The sequence below is a fragment of the Lampetra planeri genome, chromosome 8, assembly GCF_965212315.1.
Source record: "Lampetra planeri chromosome 8, kcLamPlan1.2.h2, whole genome shotgun sequence".
Classification (NCBI taxonomy): Eukaryota; Metazoa; Chordata; class Hyperoartia; order Petromyzontiformes; family Petromyzontidae; genus Lampetra; species Lampetra planeri.
Genome location: NC_136114.1, coordinates 11,713,177 through 11,735,084, shown reverse-complemented (window position 1 = coordinate 11,735,084; position 21,908 = coordinate 11,713,177). Strand labels below are relative to the sequence as shown.

The following is a 21,908-nucleotide window of genomic DNA, read 5'->3' as shown; positions in this document are numbered from 1 at the left end:
TGTATAATGTAGTGTATAGTAGTGTATAGTGTAGTGTATAGTAGCGTAGTGTATAGTAGTGTAGTGCCTCCATAGAGCCCATTGTGTTCGCTTACCGACCGTTCCCTTGTTAATGGCGGGCTGTTGTATGTCCAGCTAATATTATTTATTGCATTGATTAACCATGTTTATTTTAATATTATGTGTTTATAATGTCGTTAGTATTTTTATGTATTAATATCCGTTGTTTAAATATTGTAAAGCACGTTTTTTGGGTGAAAAAGGGGGTTTAACTTCCGATGCTATCGGAACGAATTAAGTCTTTAACGTGTACTTCCTGTACTCGCTCAAATCACTCAACGGCCGATTTCGTGGAAACAATCACCGTCGTTAAGAGGGGTTCTCCTGTGATTGCTATCGCACTGCGAACCCAGCCACCAGAGTTTGATTTCCAGCCGCGAATACAATCGGCGGCGAGTGACATCTGCGCCGGTTCTGGATGCCCCCCTTTCACTAATCTGCACATCTCCACTTAACAATAGGCATGGTGTACCCAGGGCTTGTCCAGCTCTCCAGCCATGGCTAACATTAACACCCCCACGACCACGGTATGGTGAGGTCATCATTCTACAAAGAGCTGCAATGTAGTATTATTATTATTATTGTTTTAAATTTTTTTTTCGAAAGAGAACACCAGCTGCTGTAATAACTGAGTGACCATGTAACAATGGATTGATTATTTGGTTAAAATCGATTCGCGCGCGCGAGTTTACGTGCATGCAAATTTTACGAAAACGTTACATCTAGGCTGATGGCACGAATGAGACGGGACAAGAAAGAGACAACAAGAAATATTATAAACGTAGACTGTGCACATGACTAAACTCTTGAATTGAACAATGACCCAAAAATCACAGCAATTCCGGAGGATGGGGGGGAAGAGATGGCGGTGTACTCGAAACCAGCCCTACATTTGAGCACACCACAGAGACGATAATCATTTTGGAGATGGACTGAATACAAAAATAACGTTAAAATATACCGTAGTTTAAAATCATTTGTCATGAACCATTTCCCAGAAGACAATTCTATTCGCGACCACATATCTATTTCTTCTTGAGGAATGTGGACTCGTGCCAAAATGTTTGAATGCTACTTTTTCTTGGAATCGCGCATAGTTCAAACTCGTGAAAGGCGACATTACAAAGAATTGCGTGGCTAGCAAACGAAACAAAATCTGATGGGTGGAGATAAATTATAAGACACACACAACTGTCAGGTGATGTTAAATAAAAAAAGGACGTTTCATTCTCCAGAAGAAATATTAAACATCCAGCATCGAATGCGATTTAAGTAATCTGCCTCTACCAAAAGCGTACGGCAGTAAAGGATCATTAATCGTGATTAATCATTTTGTAAGATAAATAACATCGCCTGGGAGATTAGTCACGAGCATTGGATGCTTTGCCATGCAATAAAAATCCACGCGGCTGCTGTCATCTGCAAATTTGAGCAAAATAAAAAAAACCGAGTGGACTAAAATCTTTAATTCGAACGTCAATCACGCGTGAATGTACTTCGCTCAAACGCTGTAATCTAAAAATAATGAATGTATCGAGGCAAAATAAAAATTCGTAAGAATACAAAAAGATACTTTGTGACCTTGTAAGCGACGGGTCCTTGCGGCTGTGACAGTTTGAGGAGAAAATGCAGGATTATTTCCTATCGTCGCAAGATCGCGTGTGTTCCTTGATGTTGCCGTTATCAGGGCTGTGCAAGGCACAAAACGGCCGCTCAGCACCAAAAACATGGCCTACATTTTGCCACTCTGCTGCACTCTGTGCAAAAAATATACAGTGGTTTAATTTTTTTTTACCAACCATCGAAGGAAACTTTGGACAGCATTTCAGGGTGCAGATCAAATTAACACCCCTCATAATATGTACTGTATGCCCTACGAAGAAAGGCCGTAGCCCAAAACTTTGCCAAGAATAAATTCTCCCCTCTGACGCCACGGTATTATTGACGAATGTGTTGAGTTTGCTGCTATTTTGTGTGCTTGTGCACTGCCGCCAACGCAGCATCACCAGATGCCCTGTAAGTATGTTTACAATTTCCGATGCTGTTCTCGTGGTGTACGGGAGGTATCCCAAAACCACGGTGGTCAAACGGTCACATCTTTGCATAGCTTAAACCAAGAAAAACACCCACGCCGAGATTCGGCAAAGGGGCATTGTGCCGGTCACGTGATCCACGCGAGTTTCATTTCCTGAAGAATCTGATGCTCCGAGTAAAATGAATCATGCTCCAGAAGTTTAATATTTCACACACAGGTTACGCACACACACAACCCTCGCAGCGGCTTTTGGCTTGACATCCAACCTAGACGGTTTCAGATGCGCTTCTGCGGCCGTCTGGAACGCTCTTCCCGAAAACTCATTGCTTTTCGTGTTTAGTTTGTTGTCCTTCCCCGCACCTCCAATTAGCACGGTTGGCTACGTACGATGAAAAAGAAGTTCATCGTACATACAAAGATGCACCATAGCCATAAAGACTTTGAGAACCTATTCAGCTGGCACGGCGCACGGAGGGGTGGTATGGCCAGCACTATGCACGCCCATCTTTGTCTCACCAGTGCTGAAGGTAACTTATTTAAGGTCATCCTCGGAGCAGCCAAAAAATAGTTGAGTTGTCACTTACAACTAAGGATATCCATGGTTGGGAATCAAAATCAAGGTCACAAGGGTTCAGAGCACAGTGAGCAAAGCACTGCAGCACGACTGCTCGCTACGTACACACAAGTACAAAGATGCCCTGTATAGTATAGCATTAGGGACTGGTGGGGCAATTGCTGTTCACGAGCATCTAGTAATTTTGGTACCGCAAAGACAAAGATCACCCTTACAACCTAAACAGACTGTTGGATAAAGTGCTGTTAGCGAGCACCTATGAAGGCTGACACGCCGCACGAAGGGGTGGGTGGCCAGCACTGCGCCCGGCCGCCTTTGTCTCCCCAGTGATGATGTTACTACACACCGCACCAGGTACTCATTTGAGGCTGAGTCGACATAGGGGAGTCCCAGTACTAGTTCAGATAATCGTCACTGGTGTTGGCCGTGTTGCGAGTATCGAACTTGGATCATCGGGTTCGTAACGCCGCGTGTTCATCACCCCACTACCGTTCCCCACACGAGCACACACACACACACAACGATCAAAGACAAAGATCCCCCGTATAGCCTTAACAGACTGTAGGGGCAAGTGCTGTTAGCGAGCACCTATGAAGGCCGGAACGGTACACGAGGGGGTGGGTGGCCAGCACCACGCCCGACCGCCTTTGTCTCCCCAGTGGCAATGCTTACACACCGCACCAGGTACTCATTTAAGGCTGAGTCGACCTAAGGGAGGCCCAGGACCGGTTCAGACAATCGTCACATGGTGTTAGCCGTGAGCGGGAATCGAACCCCGGGTCGCCAGGTTCATAGCGCAGCGCGCTAACCGCTACACTACCGCTCCCCACACACACACACACGCACACACACACGCAGCATGCGATAACTTTTTCACCTAAAACAAGAACAAAATAAATGTACGAACATAAATATTTAAGTATCTGTCTAAATAAATAATAAATAAATAACCATTCTACGGGAGTAACAATTAAGCCTGACGTAAAAAAAAAGAAATCGTTAAACCACAATCCATGCTGATAATCAATCGAAGCTTCTTGCAGGCTCAGGCAGAGCTCCCGGGGTGTACGATGTCCACCGCACGCTTCGTTACGACGCGGCATTTTAAATGAAGAAGATGACACGCGCTCAACAAAAATAGATCTCACGCGGCACATCCGTTATTTAAGAGATTTCAATTATTGAGGTCACTTGGGGGGGGGGGGGGGCGGGGTGGGTGGGTGGGTGAACTTGACCATCAAAAAGTGGGTTGGCGATCGGCCTCCGTGCACGAAGGCAACGTCTTGTAGCTCTCCACTCGCGCACGCCGCCATCGTCATGCTCTAGACGGTGAAGACGCAGGCATTTGCCGACAACGCCGACGACGACGATGATGATGATGCGGCCCGGCCAAACGGGAATGCGGTACAGCATGCGCGCAACATCTGTGCTCATTCACTCTTCCCGCGAGAGCAATAATCTCCCAATTACGCATCGCACAGTAACTCGGCCCACACATCGCTCTCCCGTGGGCTGTTGCAATTGTACAAATGTCCCTTCTGTCGCGGACGACAGCAACTGGAGGTGTATCCCTCCTCTCATGGACGGCACCAACCGCGCATGAAGATTCATTGCTCAGGGATTCTACCCCAGCCTCACCATGCTGACCACATGGGGGGGGGGGGGAGGCGGGGGCGCAAGAGGGTCCAGGACCAGTTCGGATATCATTTGGCCGTGGCCAGAAAGTGGACTGGGGTCGCCAGGTTCATTCACAGAGCAGCGTCCTAACCAATGCACCACCGCTCCCCATTGCTCTATGGTACATATGATGTTCATGCTAATGACTCCCTTGTTTTGGAGTGACCGGTGGGAGTCAGAATGAGGTCACCACAATTAATATGCACATAGACATGCACGGAGAGTTTGTCAATTCCCCGCTGGATGAGGGCCTTCCAACACCTTGCCCATTTCGATTTAAAGCTTTCGTGACTGCAGGGATTCATCTTCTTGGTTCTTTTGGTAAAGTCACGTAGAAGGGAAGTAATAAAATAATAAAAATAAAACATAATAAAATAAAATAATTCTCACGACGAAACGTCTCACGACGAAACGTCGTGAGAATTATTTTATTTTATTATGTTTTATTTTTATTATTTTATTACTTCCCTTCTACGTGACTTTACCGAAAAAACCAAGAAGATGAACCTTCCCGATTGTGAGATATTTGGCCATACTCTCACCACACCGGTCAGTGCCACGGCCGGCCGGGTACGGGTACCCGTTTGCGACCCTGGTGCGGCCGGGTACGGGTAGACCATGAGTCACTGGTGAGTAACCGTTTGTCACTCATTTCCCAACGTCTTGTCTCTTCTCACAATTCAAGTTCCTAGAATCAACCCACCCGCGCCTGCAACATGGCTTCATCCCAGAGGTCGCAATCAGGTACCCGATACCCGTACCCTACCCGTACCCGGCCGGGTACGGGTAGGGTACGGGTACAGCCGGGTACGGGTACCCGTTTGCGACCCTGGTACGGCCGGGTACGGGTAAGGAATCAAACCCGTTTGCGATCTCTGGTCAGTGCGTGTCTACTCCCCACGATGGCTACGGCAGCAGCATTTTTATGCGATGTGGTCGCCCATCCGAGCACTATCCAGGCTCAACCCTGATAGTCGTGCGAGATCTGATGACGGCAAAAAAGAAACGGGCGATTTCAGGAATGTTGCAGACAAGAAATAACGTCCATGCCGTGGACGTGAGACTCTGCTCGTGTGCACGCTGCAAGAAGCGCTAACGATTGCCCTCGTGAATAACATTGGCTGGGTCTTTAATATTCAATCTACAGAGAATGTTTGACCCGTTGGGTAACAACGCTCTAGTGGGTGCGGGGTACAGCCCGTTAAACCCTCGCAGCATATCGCAGTGGAAAGCTTCCTGGCTGAGCCTTAAATACATAATACATGCACACCCGGTACCGTGAATGAATCAGCAATGAACACAAAATAATTACTGTGCGAGGGTGTTCTGTCGAGCAACATTAATTTTCAGCGCTTAATGGATTTATTTTTGTCGTCTTCTACTTCTTCTTCGTGGCAAGGTCCCGATTGTGCCGTAATATATCAGGAACCCTCTGAGCATACTTGACGAGTAGAGTTCGTTACGAACCTGGGGACCGACAATAACCGCTTTCCGTATTAATGCAATGAAGGGATCATCCCCCAATTACGCCCAGTTCAACTCCGGCGGCTGCGAGGAAAGTACTCGCGGCGATACAAACGCGCGTCCCCTCTGAACACCGAACGGGGCCTGGTCACAGCCGATTACGGGAACTCGAGGCGTGCGCGCGCGTGGCTTTCCGCGGCAGGCCATCAGCTGACGCATGAAGAAAAAGAGTCTCCGCTCGGTCACCTCTTGTCACGTTCAAGTAAGCGCAACGCCGATTATTGTTCAGCGGCAGACCTCAAGGCCGCCGACGCACGGGGTCCAAGGCCGATTATAATCGAGCCTCCGAGCCACGAGGCCAAGTCGAAGCCACGGCCTTTCGGTGGAGGCCGGTCGTCAAGGCCAGTCATGGCCGCATCCTCGAGGCTCAGGGCAGTAGTAGTAGGTGTTTACCCTTCAAACTAGTACAAAACGGACACCTTTATACAAGGCATCATGTTTGCAATAACTACAACACAAGCAGTCAAAATGCAAACAAAAAGAAACAACTCTGATAATGATATGCACTGTCCTTGAAGTTGATTGGTCCACACCCGAGACAGCTTTTCTTAGAGCCTAGTCTCCATTGGTGTTGGACCAGAAGGGTAAAAACCTACTACTATATTTTGCCACTGGTAAAGGAGGTCTCATAGTGTAAATGCTTACCCCGAGCTCTCAATACTCTGATAGTGCGCTGTTTTTGAGTTGTACGCCTTTTGGCGTCTTCTGGTCCAACACCAATGGAGACTAGACTCTAAGAAAAGCTGTCTCGGGTGTGGACCAATCAACTTCAAGGACCGTGCATATCATTATCATCATCAGAGTTGTTTCTTTTTGTTTGCATTTTGACTGCTTGTGTTGTGGTTATTGCACACATGATGCCTTGTATAAAGGTGTCAGTTTTGTACCAGTTTAAAGGGTAAAAACCTACTACTATATTTTGCCACTGGTAAAGGAGGTCTCATAGTGCTCAGGGCAGTGTCAAGGCAGGTGCCTCTGAGCGGGGTCTTTGACCGAGGCCACATCTCTGAGGCCAAGATCACGGACAAGGTTCTCAGGGAAATGTACCCAAGCCAGTCTCGAGACTGTGGACTGGTCTCGGGAACCCAAGACTGAGATTATTTACAGCTCAGCTTAACTTGCACGCCGCGGTCCCGGAAGAATAATTTATTTTAAAGTGCTGTCAAATTAAATCAAAGATGAAACCAATGCCATATGCTGCGGGGCGATTAGGATCACGATCTTGTTGACTGCCCTCCGAAGTTTGTAGCATCGGCAAAATAAAAATAAATGCACGCGCGTGTGCGCGCATGGCCGGTGCGTGCCACTGAAAAGAAAATAAAGGTGATCTCCACTCAGGAGGTAGATTTTACATCGTGACGAAATTGCCGAAACATATCATTTGGCACACTGGTGGTAAAGGAGACACCTGGATCGGTTTTACAAAAATCTAATGGAAATAAACATTCAGAAATATGCAAATGAAACCCCCACGCGCAAGAAGGAAGGATTGCTTGCAGGATCCTGTGACTATGTACGTATAATCCTGATTTGATTATACGTACGTATATTTACGTATATTTAACTTAATTCGCACCATACGTAGCCAACCGTGCTCATCGGAGGTGCGGGCGGGGGGGGGGAGGACAATAAACTAAATACAAAAAGCAGTTCTAAAGAAATGACCAAGCTCTTACAGAGAGTGGTTTCAGCTTTCGTGGCATTAAATAAAAAACTACATTCTTTATACGTGACTTTACCGAAAGAACCAAAGAGTAATTCCTGCAGTCATGAAAGCTCCAAATTAAGTATGTAAAAAACTAAAAATATAAAACCATTCTGAACGAAACGATATCAGGAGACCTCCTCTGCTTTAGCCATCCATTCCCCCTTTGGGTATCAGCCGTCTGCTTCGGTGCCAAGTCGCTTGGCAAGAAAAGCCAAGCAAAGCTGCACGGGTGGGTACAAACACCCACGCCATGCAATTTCCTCCCAAAAACGAACGCAAATGTACTCTGGCCAATCTAGAGGAAATTATTGGTTAGTCTAACCACTGGCGGTCTGCCATACCTGTGCGGCGAGCCGTCCACTACAATGAATTCAAGGCAGAAGGAGCGCATGAAGGACTTTCATCGTCAACTACGACTGACACCCATCCATCGTATCCGCAGTGACCTCTAACCAATTTATTATCAATGCGTATTTTCATAACCTCCCTAACACTAACCCCCATCAATAACCCCAACCTTGGCGGATCGCCGATTTGAAAAATGGTAACTAATATATACCCCACGACATTGCAGAAAGTCTTCTTGGTTCTTTCGGTAAAGTCACGTAGAAGGGAAATAATAAAATAATAAAAATAAAACATAATAAAATTATTCTCACGACGTTTCGGCCACAATGCAAGCAGCCGTCCTCAGGTGAAGAACAGGTCTGTCGGAAAGACCGTGTCTGAAGTCTGAAGACACTGACTTTACCGAAAGAACCAAGAAGATGAATCCCTGCAGTCGCGAAAGCTTTAAATCGAAATTGCAGAAAGTATTACACAAAACTGATCAAACAGCGTCGTGCGCTCCACCTCTATGAGATTATCGCATCGCGAGGCTGCGAGAGATGGCGAAAATTTGGAAGAGGCCTCCATCGAGCAGTGGACGGAATGTAAGCGCGGCAACGTCTGGGTTTTCGCGGTGCGAGTTGCAGCCAAACCTTTCCTGTCCGTGGAGCACGGGCAGCCCATGGTCAGCGCAGCGCCGGACACTCAGACGCACGCTCCCCCGTGGAGAAAAATAACCTCGTCCCCAAAAGGTCGGACGGTGCCGCGCAGCCCCGCCATGGTGAGCCACCGGTGCCGCAGTACCCGTAAACAAACTCGGAGAGACGCTGATCTCTCAGCCCGATCACGCAGCTCCGTCCCCGACGTCCGGTCCACGTGGCCGGCAGGTTTCCCCGCCACGCCCTCCCGCCTTTCACGCCCGGGAGCGTCCCATCTCAGCGTCTTCCAGTTCGCAATCTGCCGATAACCTCGCTGTCACCCGACTACCGGCACAGGCCCCCCCCCCTCCCCGCCCCGCCGCCACGTATCGTCCGATCCATTCCTGCGCAAGTTCGTTTTTCTCTGGAATCGCTGCAGTGACTTGTGCCCAACCCCGCAAGCCTTACCACCAGCGCCAGCAACCGTGCTCACCCACCCACACGCCCACCCGCCCGCCCGGCCGCCCGCCCGCTCGCCCGTTCCAACATCCATCCACCGTTGTCCTGATTTGCCAAGAGCAAGCCGCTTGCATTTCTGTGCAACAAACAATAAAAACGCATGGCCAGCCGGCTCCTGCATGCTGCTAATACCCCCACCAGAGCTGTTTAGCTGCCAACCGCCAGCAGAATTGAAAATAAATGAGGACTAAATCCCTCACCCAGAGTAAGGATTAATTCCGGCTATGCTGTCATCGAAGGTTCAAAAGCCACCGATTATATCGGGATGCAACAGTGAAGACATTCTTAATACTGCAGCGGGAGGCTTATTGGACTTAAAAAAAAAGAAAATGCCAATTTTAATGTCACTTCGCTATTAATTGCAAGCGTGCAGATGCCAGTCTTGTGCAAAGTGTTGTGCATATTTCCAGCCGGGGCTTAATCCAAAAGACATCACGCCGCATAGTCTGAAGCAGTCACGTACGCTCAGCCAGGCCATGTGCACGGAGAAGGGGGGACACGTAACGAGCGGCCACCGCCAGGCAGGGCATAATGCCGGCGTCTTCTTTGAACAACGCTTTTGGGCCGGCTCATGAGACGGGCAAGCCTGCGAGTTGACGAGCCCATCACACGTCTCCTCCTCCAACGCCACGCGATAAACTCACCTACGTCGGTGCTCTTGTGCACTTTAATTGTTTCTGCCAGATCGAAATTCCCTGCCACAATCGCCACCTGGGATTACAAACACGCGCACACACCCACGCAGATGCACAAAACACAGCTCAATTTTAATCACCGCAGTTATGTAAATGCAGCTTAAAATAAATGTAACTAAGCACTTGAGATCTCTTATCTGAAGCCCCGAACAAGCGTTAACTGTGACCTGAGAAGTTAAGAGAATGAAAGAGCCAAAATAATCAACGGTCCCTCCGGTGCATCGCTTGTGCCCTTAGTATTGCAAAATGATCACTTGCAATGCAATGGTGCACAAGTAAGCACGTGCCTGTATTTATTGAATGCGTGGGAAGGCCACTAATGTTTCTTTATTCACGATGGTATCATTACGGCGTGGTGGCGGAAAAGTGCTTAGCGTGATGCGCTATGAACTTAGAAAAACCCGAGTAAGATTACCAGCCACGGCTAACATCAGCAAGCAACGAGGGGCATCCGAAGTGATCCAGGCCTGCCGCTCAGCGACACGCACTGATCAGCGTGGCGAAGCAGCGGCTTGACAAAGGAATTGAAGCTCACCACTCAGACACATTCAAGCTCCCAATCCCTGCAGCTCTTTCACTGATGTAACATCATCACCAGTATATACAAATTACACACGCGAACACACAAACGAATAATATTGCGAAATACAATTTCGCCGGGAGGCGTACTTTCAGGATTCCCTAAACCCCAAACTCAGAAGCAATAATGTCTGCCTTCCAGCCAGCGCAGATCCCCCAGCAGTACGGTTTCAGGTGAGCGCCCGATCCCATCTCTCATCAGATTGGCCAACAATAACAAAACCCCTTTTTGCTTCTTCTGCAGCTGCTTCAGCTGCTTCTCTGCCGTATGGTTTTCTGCAGCATAGCGGACTGATTGTCGGGGAGCAGCAAGTTGTCAAAGGTTTGCGTCGCATTCTTTGGGTCTTTCGGTAAAGTCACATAGATAGGTTGAAAGAAAATAACAAAAAAACTACGTTTTGATCACAACACAAGCGATCGTCATCAGGAGGATCAGAAGGATGGCGATTACTTGTGTTGTGATCGAAACGTCGTAGTTTTTTGTTATTTTTTGTTATTTTCTTTCAACCTATCTACGTGACTTTACCGAAAGACCCAAAGAATATGAATCCCTGCAGTCACGAAAGCTTTAAGTGAAGTTTGTGTCACAGTCCTTGTGGCAATCCGGGGGCCTCTGGGGTGAGGTCGTGGGCAGCTGCTCTACCTCCTCTGAATGTGTGGGAGGCACACGAATCGACGAGGCGTGGTTCGTCGTTTGTGACGCTTTCCCGCGGTCACAGAGTGGGGGGCCTGCTTTTAATCTTCCGCTTATGAGAAATGTGCAGATTACGTTCAGCGCGCAGCACCACGATTCGCACGGTAGGTGAATGTCCGGCGGCGCTTGTGCCGACACATTCAGACGCAGCGCTCTACTTTGTAGGCGCTATCTTGGCACCGATGCCTCTACCGCAAGAGAGATGAAGGTGGTCAAGGCGGAGCCCGGCTACCGCGTGCTCGTGCCACCGCTGACGGCAGGCGCCTCCACCAGAGGGCATTTATGGTCTACTCTTCGACGCTGGCCAGACGTCTTGGAAGAGTTGGGTGTACCCACACTTTAACCCACCACGTGCGGACCTGACGGTCAACTTGCCATGGTGTCCCCATTTGTGGGGCGGGGAGTGGGGGGTGGAATTCAAGAAATTTTCAACCATTGTTTCAACTGCCTCGTTAGGAGGTGGGATCAAAGCGGCGGCGGCGACCTTTGGATCGCAAGTCCAACCCTGGCCTGCGCGCGAAAGACTTAACGCCGCGGCATCATCCCTGTGGACATGCAGGGGAGGGTTTTTGTTTTTTCAATTCGCGAAAATCACGGCCCAGCGGCGATGACGGAGCGGTGCGCGCGGTCGACGGAGTGGGGCGGCTGCGACGTCAGCGCCGGTGTAAGTGGACGCCGATCGCGGTTTGGTCACGTGCCTGGAAGGGATTTTGGCTGTTGAAGTTCTTGACCTCCTTGTCGGCTCCGCGAAAGAGAAGCACTTGTGTGCAGCTTTCCTGGAAGTGCGACGACGAAAGTGAAAGCGTCAGGACTCCGTCGCCAAAAGTGCCAACGGCAGCACTTTTCGCGGGGTTTAAAGACACCGTTGAACCTTTCGCAGACTTAAAATAAAATGACTTAAGTAAAAAAAATATTTTTTTGTTCTAACATGAAAACGCCTTGTTTACTTTGCCTGGATAATGTTTGGTAAGTATATGTATGCATGTTGAACTTCTTTTGCACCGTACGTAGCCAACTGCGCGAATCGGAGGTGCGGAAAATATATATATACACATTTGTAAATAACCAACATTTTTAATAAGTATGAGAGGCTTTGGGTGACGTGATGGCACAATGATCAGTGCATTTGGGCTATCAACCGGAGTCAAATTCCCGGCAACGGCGAACATCAGTCGCGAGAGATATCAGAGCGGGCCTTGGGTCTCCCCCAAATTTACCGACCCACAACTCACAAACACCACGTTCACGCGTAGTTTCTGTGCTTCTAACGTGGAGACATGAATGCATGGAATTACACCGAGGCAGACAGAGGAACACGCGTGGATTAGAGTAGGGCCCATCGCTAAAAAGGATAACAGCCGGCGGTTGAGACCAATTACAGAGCGGCAGTGAAAGCTGGACACACACACACACACAAAATCACGGTGGAGATGAAGCCATGAGATCAGCTCGTGTGCTGGAGCTAGGCAACTTGTCGCATTGGGAGATAACGGCTCCGCGACTAGGCGAACGCCTAAATGTGCCTCTCGTCTCTCCCGCGTTGCCTCTGCGGCACCGATGCCGGTGAGGCGTCGCGCCGCCCGGCCAGGCGCCTCGCCTGGTCGTAGATGGCGGCGATGTGCAGGGCGGTGTTCCCGGACGCGTTCCTCGCCGACATGTCGGCCCCGTAGAAGAGCAGCAGCTCGAGGTGCTGCACATAGCCGTGGCGGCACGTCTGCTCGCACGCACGGGGCGGGCGGGCGGGGGTGGTGGGGGGGGGGGACAAGGGAGGGGGGCGAGAAGGAAGGGGTGAGGGAAACGAAGGGAGGGGAGGTCTAGGACGCGAGGTGTGCGAGAGAGAAAAAAACTCGAAATCAACTTCCAAACTGTGGGAGGTCGCCCCCTTTCTCCTCTGCTGCCCCTGCGGTCGAGAATTCTGCCTCTTCCCCAAGCGTCTGCACTGCTGATTGCCTCACCCTCTGAGTCCCCCGCGTGACGCCTTTTCCCCTCCTCTCCTCTGCCAATCCGGACAACACCGACTAATTTTCCGACCTCTTTGCCCTTCCACCTACGTCCCTAATGGCCCCCACCCCTCCTTTGATTCCCCTGGCTGCAGAAATTAGAAATGTCGTTGCCTCATTCATTTCACATCACGGTATAAATCAGCGTCTGTGTGGGGGGGCTCGGGTGGTGGTCCAGGCGGGGCTTGTGCACGGCTTCGTGACTTGTCCGCGGCTCAATCTGCCCGCCGCCAAGTTTTTTTTTTGTCGTAATTTTCACTTCATTATTTCCATCAATCGTTTGTCTGCATGTGCTACTTTGCGCCCGATGATAATTTACATTCGCCTGTTGCTGCTGCTGCTGCTGCTGCAGCCAGAAGAGACGGCTCGATAACCATTCTCGTTTTTAAGTGCAAAATATGGTTATAATCAGCAGCATGAATTTTTTATTTATTTCGTTTTCACGTTGAAGTACAAATTCAAATCTTTTGTGCAGCACGCAGGAAGTGACTGAGCAAAGAATCGCTCGAAAACGAAGGCCCTCCTGACATTCGCATTAACTTGAAGTTGAAGATGACTGACTTAAAATGACTGCGTGTCTGCGAAAAAAAAAATATTTTATAAAAAAAATAAAAAACCGAGATGAAATGTTTTCAAGATTTGAAATTCAAATACTGTAAGGGCGAAAATATTAAATCACATAGTCCAATAGCTGAGCCATTAAGTCTGTCATAGCCTGTTAATTCTGACCACAGCTGAGCTTAAAAAAAAATAACCAATTTTCCACTTTTGCAGCCTCTCAATGCCCCCCCCCCATACCAGCTGTCCCAGAAATGGCACGGCAAGTTCCACCCTGAGCCAAATGACACAAGACAGACAATATTACTCCCAGGCGCGTTCAATCTCGCCGACTCTAAGCACGGGTGCGCGCCAGCCTCTGCTTTGCCGTCACGGCTCGGCACGGATCGGTCAATCGCCCGGGCGCTGGCTCGTCTCCCCGGCTCCGTCATGGCCGCTCGCGTCTGAGCTCGCGTCCTCCCCGTGAACGGGCCAACGAGTCGTGATCCTTCAATCGATTTATCGGCCTCGCTGGGGGGGGGGAAGGAGGAGGAGCAAATCGCTCGCCGGCTTGTCGTTTGGCGTCGAAGGCGAGCGGCGATTCATTTGCCGCCGAATATTTCCGGGTCATTGGTAGACTGGAGGGCAGCGGCACGTGACTAAGTAGCCCACAGCAAGAACGAGGGGCATACTGCACGTGGTTTGCCCAGGGCTTACTTTATCGAAGAAAATTTTCAAGGTCACGAGCAGACCGGAGGAGTTGGCAATGTGAGCAAGTAGCCCACGGCCATACCGAAAGCTATACTGGATGCAATGTGCCGGGTGCAAAAATATCTTCCGGTTGGCCAATTGGGACAGACTGAAATTAAGGCAGCCAACATCGTGGGCAAATTAGAATCGTTGTCGGTCGTGTCCGAGTAGGCTGTAAATATCATTGTAAGCCGACTGGTCACGTTATCACATTACCTTTGATTTAAAGGCTTGTGTACGTCGTAATTTGCATGTGGTGTAATTTCTTAATCCGTGCTTAGCCCACATTCTACACGAAATTTTTTTTTTTTGCGATAACTCAATTGCGTAACCGCGATGCGTAGAGGAATTGTGCCAGAGTGTTAAATGGGTCACGGTGTGTCTTTAACGATCCATCAGCAACAAAGACTTGCAGGCTTCCCCACCCCCCCGCCCCCTACTCCCTTCTCGCAGAGTGGCTAATAAAATTAAACGGAAAGCATGGCTTCCTCGCTGTCAATTACATCGAGTTATAAAATCCATTAGACATGCCTGGCTCACACAGAGTCTTGAACACAATCTATGAATAAAAGTTCTCTGCCAATCGGCGCGGCGAAATCGGTGACCATAATTGGCACTCAATATTACTCTTCTGTGATGGGCTTAGCAGGCCCTCCTCCCCTTCTCATCGTTCTGACATTTCGCATACGCCCGAAGCTCTTGTTAAAACCGCACGTAATTGACTGTGGAATCCCACAATCAATGCCCCGTTCGAGCACACCTGTAAACTCCCGACGCCTTGGAGCGGTGATAGCTCTGCGAGATCAAACCAGTGACCTGGGTTTGATTTCCCAGACACGACTAACATTGGCAGCGAGTGATAACCGAAGAGTCCTGGGCTCCCCACTCCACCAACCTGCGCTGACCAGCACGGTGAAGTACAGTCAAACAACCTACAAAACTGACGCGACTTGGGGAGGCCTTCATCCGGCAGTGGCTTTACAAAGGCCACACGTTATAAGTTGTAGGATCAGTTACGTTTTGAGCGAAAAACATTTGACCGTGTAAAAAAACTGTGGGCAAGCATTTGCCAAAGGCTCATTGTGAATGACGCTATTCCTCTACGCCACCCACCGACTCTGGCCACACTCGTGACCGTGAGAGCACGAACGACCGAAAACGTAACCGAGCCATCGCGAAAAAGTTACGAAGGTTATTGCGCCAAGTGTCAGTTGAAAATAAGGGGGAGGGGGGTAAGTATTGTACAAGTGTGTAAACAGATAAGCCGAGTGAGAAAGGTATTTAAGGCCGAAAACTAAAAATCCAGACTCAGAAACGGCGGCAGACACAGCGGTGCAACAAGAGAAAAGCAACAATGATCGACCACGGAGCAGTGTTCTCAAAAGCGGCCAAGGTTACGACGGTCGTGCCACCAAGTGGCGACCGTCTGGCGTGCCGTGTCCCAGTGCATCCTGGGGCTGAGGGCAGAGCTGAACCCAGCGAATACGGCAAATGTCCACGGGTTGCGGGGAGTCAGCGAAAGTGGCTACGTCCAAGCCACGCTGTGTATATCGGCGAAAATACGAGCACAGTCTGTTAAGATCAGTGCGTGCACTTAAGTTAAACTATGTCGAGGAACATTCAAGCGTGAAACGTGCGTTTAGAGTATTTGGCTGCTATAAATTTCCACGTGATGATAAGCCACTTTGTTGAGCCATTATTTGCGGCCAGGTCGCTTCTGAAAAAGAGTTGTGTAGCGATTATCGTAATTTTAGTCGTGTTTTCCAAGCAATGGGAAAACGCGACTGCTATGACATACGGCGCAAACGCGTGCTTCCCAACGTTTATACTTCCCTGTATTACCACGGGCGGTGGCGAGCGTCCGCACGAGTACCGCACGGGCTCACCTGGTGAGCATCAGAGTGAGCGTCCACGCAGCTCACCTGGTGAGCGTCGGAGTGAGCGTGCACACATCTCACCTGGTGAGCGTCAGGGTGAGCAGCCACGGCTCACCTGGTGAGCGTTAAGGTGAGCGTGCACACATCTCACCTGGTGAGCATCAGAGTGAGCGTCCACGCGGCTCACCTGGTGAGCGTCAGAGTGAGCGTGCACACATCTCACCTGGTGAGCGTCAGGGTGAGCGGCGCATGGCTCACCTGGTGAGCATCAGAGTGAGCGTCCACGCGGCTCACCTGGTGAGCATCAGAGTGAGCGTCCACGCGGCTCACATGTTGAGTGTCCGGGTGAGCGTGCACGTAGCTCACCTGGTGGATTTCTTGCCAGCCGTTGTCGTCGGCACAGCCGACTTGTGCGCGCTCGTACAGCAGAGTCTCGCAGGAGCGCGCCTCCCCGCCTGCCACGCAGCTGTAGTAGAGCGCCGACAGGCCCCGGCTGTCCCTCAGGTCGGGCGACAGTCCCAACTCCAGCAGCGTCTGCAAGGCGGAAAATAAATAAAGGTGAAACAATTTTTTTTTTTTTTAATCCTTTATATTAAGTTCACTTGCTTGCTTGATTGCGCGCTTACGACCGTGCAACCCACTTCCCGTGATCCAATCGAGCTGACATTTTGCACACAGACTCGTTGTGCGTGACAATTTATTTTCGTGAAAAATTTTTTCCTACATTTTCCACTTTTTAGGAAAAAAACATTTTCATATTTAATTTCAAATACCAATGTGATAAAAATGAAACTCTTACTAAAGAAAAACAGAAATTAATAATAAAATAAAACCGATGCCACGCATATAAAGGATTTATAGTGAAAAACTTTGTTTTTACGGGTTAATTTTTTTACAATGAAAGGTCATGTAAAGGTGCAGCTCATTAGATCACTCGCTCAAGACACCGCTGGTGGGAAACGGTCCTCCACTGGAGAGAGGCGGCTCTCGAAGACGCCCCCCCGAATGAGGCATTTTGTCGGCCACTTCTTCCACGTTGGCTGACCTGCAGCACGGGGTGGTTGCGTGCTCGGGCCGCCTTGTGCAGTGCCGTGAGGCCGTCGCGAGCGCAGAAGTCCAGGTGCGCTCCTCCGCATACCAGTGCCTTCACCACCTCCGTGCTGTTGGCGAGCTGCGCGGCCGCCGTCAACGGACAATCTGCCCGGCCAGTTCCACGAAACAAAGTCCCGTCGGTAAACGAGCCGGTCGGACACGTGAGAGCGCCGCCGTGAGCAGCGTTACAGCCGTCCCGCAAGGGGAGGCGAAATTTCGTGATCAACTGAATGTGGTGAAAGGCGTGGCAGGTGATCGGAGATGTTTAACACGCGCATTGGCGTCATGTCATTAAAACAAGTAATTTTATTCGAAACTCTCACAAGCAAGTGGATATCACACAGCTACCTCTGACGATGTCACACGGAGGAACAGCAACATTATGACGTCAGGTCAAGGGGCCTCTGGAGAGAGTGAAATTCAGAGTCAATATATCCAGCAAAGGAGTGCAATAGGCAGTTGTTCACCAGGTGTTCCATTGGCGAACACCTGGCGAACAACTGGCCGTCGTTCACCATCGGCGGTGGAACGACGCTGAAGGTCGCCGCGTGAGCAGGGAGGGAAGGAGGCGAGCGCCACTCACCGCCCTTTTCCGAGTCGTGAAAGTTTGGGTCGAGCCCCCGATCGAGCATCGGGACCAGATGCTCTGTGTCCAACTGCAGAGTCAACTCCATGAACTTCTTCTGATTGACCTGCGGGGAGGGGGATTCATCGTCGTCGTCATCAATCGTCATCGGCGGCATCGTCAGAGAGTGTCAATTCACCGCTTGCTCGGCGCATTCCTCACTCACCGACTGCGTAGGACATCATTGGAACCTCATTTGCCAGTAAAAATATGATAATTGTTTTTTTACCCTTCTATCTGGCAACAAAACTGACACTTTTTTACAAGGAGGCATGTTTGCATAGACCACAATACCTGCAGTCATAATGCAAACAAAAACACAACTCTGAAAATGTGCACTGTCCTTGAAGTTGATTGGTCCACACCCAAGACAGCTTTCCTTAGAGCCTAGTCTCACATAGGTTGGACCAGATGACGCCTTTTGACTGCAGGTATTGTGGTCTATGCAAACATGACTCCTTGTAAAAAGGTGTTAGTTTCGTTGCCAGATAGAAGAAAGACATATGAACGGGGTCCCCCCCCTCCTCCACAAGACGGAAATCCTCTGCGAAGGATTTTATTCAGGTCTTCACACGATGATACCCACAGCGAGCCCTCTCTCTCTCTCGCAGCCACGAGCACACGACACACACCCTTTATGTACCCAAATTCTCTACCCAACCTCTCAACAACTATTCAGAAGTTCCCCTAAGCCCCTCCTTGAGGTCTCCTCTGATTTTACTGGCTTCAAACCGGCCACCGTTCTTTATTCATTAATCGTGGGTGTGGTCCCGTGACCCCCCAGCGTGACGCTGACACATACAACACAAATCACATGTACGAAATAAAAACAACGTAAAATTAAGCTTATTCAGTTTCTACATATATATATAACACGTGTGTATATCATATCAACATACAATGCATCTGGTATTCACCAAACATTCCACTGATGAAAGTACTCTAATGGGGTTACACATCGCAACACGTACACGAATGTGTGTGTATGTTGAACTTCTTTCGCACCCTAAGTAGCCAACCGTGCTAATCGGAGGTTAGATCGCATGAATATAAATGGGTCATTAAACCCGCCACCACCCGACACAGCCAATTAGTAAGATTTGTCACGTAAACAAAACATGCCGATTAGTTACAACAGTGTTGGAGAGTAAACCCACAACATTTACAATTCGCATACGACGTTTCACTGGTGATTACAACCAGCTTCATCAGGCGATAGCCAGAATTGCCAAATCATTGTACTCGAAATGTAAACGTTGCGGATTTACTCTCCAACACACCGATGTGCTGAAGTAGTAACTAAAATGTCACATTTTGTTTACGTGACAAACCTTACGAAATGACTGTGTCGGGTGGTGGTGGGTTTAACGACACATTTATATTTTCACGCTCTAACCCAAAAAAAACCTTTATTATGGATAATATCGGTCGTGAATGCCTATGTGCTAACCGAAATAATGTTTGAAATGTGTTCATGCCGAGGCTTCTGGGATAGATGGCACGAGTGCCGATGGCGCCCATCAGGCATGTGTAGCGAGACATCAAGAAACTAAATCTAGTTTAGTCCGTCAGCCCCTTGGCCTTCGAAACAAATGTTTTCGAGCAATATTTGTTCAAATGAGCAAACTCTAGAAAGGTTTTGACCTTCTGGGCCTCATCAGCAAAAGTCAGCCTTGTTGAACAACTGCTGTTGGATGGATTTTATCAGACCTCATTGGCAAGGACACTCCACATCAACTATGGGACCTCGTTAAACGCAAAAAGTGACAACACCATACCACAAACTCGTTATCCATATTTGTGGAGCATCATGGGCAAAAGCAAACATAAGCAGAACTTTCTGTATCTAAATATCTTTCGCATCGTGAAGACGCATTTCAATATCTAAGAACTTATTTTGAAATTAGCGAATCATGATGGGTGCATGTAATCGACTTCATAACATGCTCATTAAGCACTCGACGGAAAGGAACAGACGTGAGTGTTCTGGGCAGAGGTGGGACAAAGTCATTGCTATGCAAGTCCAAGTCGAGTCGCAAGTCATCAAATTCATGACTCGAGTCTGACTCGAGTCCAAGTCACATGACTCGAGTCCACATCTCATAGGTGGGACAAAGTCATTGTTATGCAAGTCCAAGTCGAGTCGCAAGTCATCAAATTCATGACTCGAGTCTGACTCGAGTCCAAGTCACATGACTCGAGTCCACACCTCTGGTTCTGGGCACCAGCAGCAGATATGACCGGACCCTGGGATTTGATGATTAAATCGTTCTTATGTAAGAGCACTATTATAAGGTTGTCTTTGCTCGTGTTGAGAGACCTTGCTTGGAGTGTACACACATTCCACATGCCATTACATTCTCCCTCGAGAAGAAGTTGATTAAGGCAATGGCAAAAATCATTTCCACTTTTGTCGTTGTTGTAAATGATTAATTATTATGATTTCAGACGGAAGCTTTTACGGCTTAGGAGAAGCTCGAAACGGGAGTGCCTCCGCCACAATTTCCAATCACGGTTGCATTGAGTAAATATGTGCATGGCGTTAATTAAAGACGAAGATGTTCCTATGATTCCCGGTTGGTGAACTCTAATGCACGGCTCAGTCATCCGATTATTTAAAGTGACCAGAAATCATTGGGAAACGACCGGTATCTACGCTGCTTGGCAAATACAGAATCGGAATATTTGTTTAGGAAGCTTGCAGCTATTACATAATTATGTTATTGTTGTTGGTCTATATTGGATGACGAGCATACCCTAACAGTTATGTTATTCCATTGGAACCTCATTTGCCAGTAAAAAATATGATAATTGGTTTTTTACCCTTCTATCTGGCAACAAAACTGACACCTTTGTAAAAAGGTGTAGATGCTTGCCCCGAGCTCTCATACTCTGATGGTGCATTGTCTTTGAGTTGTGCGCCTTTTGGCGTCATCTGGTCCAACCCATGTGAGACTAGGCTCTAAGGAAAGCTGTCTCGGGTGTGGACCAATCAACTTCAAGGACAGTGCACATTATCAGAGTTGTTTTTTGTTTGCATTACGACTGCAGGTATTGTGGTCTATGCAAACATGACTCCTTGTAAAAAAGGTGTCAGTTTTGTTGCCAGATAGAAGGGTAAAAAAACTATTATCAGTTATGTTATTCTTTTTTATTTTCTTAATCCACTTTTCCGACGCTTGGTACATTCCAACAATAAACACGCGGCCGTGGTGTTATCGGTCGTGAGCGTGTCCTTATTTACAGATCTGACTGCTGGGATTTTACAAGGTTTGATCGATCTTTTCCTCTACGTATGCAAGTATGTTGCACTTCTTTCGCACCATACGTAGCCAACCGTGGTTATAGGAAGTAAACGCGTCAAGAGGGGTGGGAGAAGAGGAGTTTTGAGGGACGGGGGTAGCAGTCACATTTCATTCAAAAAAACACACACATTTGCAGGGTAAGTCCCACCTTGGTATTAAGTTTGGTAATCAGCTTCTCATCCACGTTTGTTTGCTTGTACAAGCGTCTCTTGTAGCGGAACTGAAAAAAAAATACGCACAAAATAAGACCAAAATAAGACCAAACCGCAAAGATCCCCCGTAAGGCCGTAACAGACTTTTGGGGGCAAGTGCTGTTAGCGAGCACCTATGAAGGCCGGCACAGCACACGAGAGGGTGGGTGGCCATCATCACGCCTGGCCGCCTTTGTCTCCCTAGTGGTGATGTTTACACACTGCACCAGGTACTAATTTGATGCTGAGTCAACCTAGGGGAGGCCCATGACCGGTTCAGATAATCGTCACTGGTGCCGGCCGTGAGCGGGAATCGAACTCCTCAAAGGTAAAAAGCACATGTTTACACATACACAATAGAAAGATATACACACGTATACACACACAAAGCAAGATGTGCACACACACACGCGCATACGCAAAGACACGCATGCACACACAAGACAAACACACGCATAGGCTCCAAGCAATAAGCACACACAAAACCACAAGCAACCATAC

The 21,908-nt window shown here is 48.7% G+C and overlaps 1 protein-coding gene across 1 annotated transcript in view; it reads right to left on the bottom strand.

Moving 5' to 3' along the window:
* LOC144720340 (SH3 and multiple ankyrin repeat domains protein 2-like) overlaps positions 1 to 21,908 on the bottom strand; it is a 142,083-nt gene that overhangs the window by 87,314 nt on the left and 32,861 nt on the right. Inside the window, 7 exon segments of the mRNA XM_078597034.1 lie at positions 9,707 to 9,773; positions 11,729 to 11,806; positions 12,628 to 12,744; positions 16,561 to 16,728; positions 17,240 to 17,391; positions 17,870 to 17,978; positions 21,365 to 21,436. Of these exon segments, the coding sequence (XP_078453160.1) occupies positions 9,707 to 9,773; positions 11,729 to 11,806; positions 12,628 to 12,744; positions 16,561 to 16,728; positions 17,240 to 17,391; positions 17,870 to 17,978; positions 21,365 to 21,436 (763 nt within the window).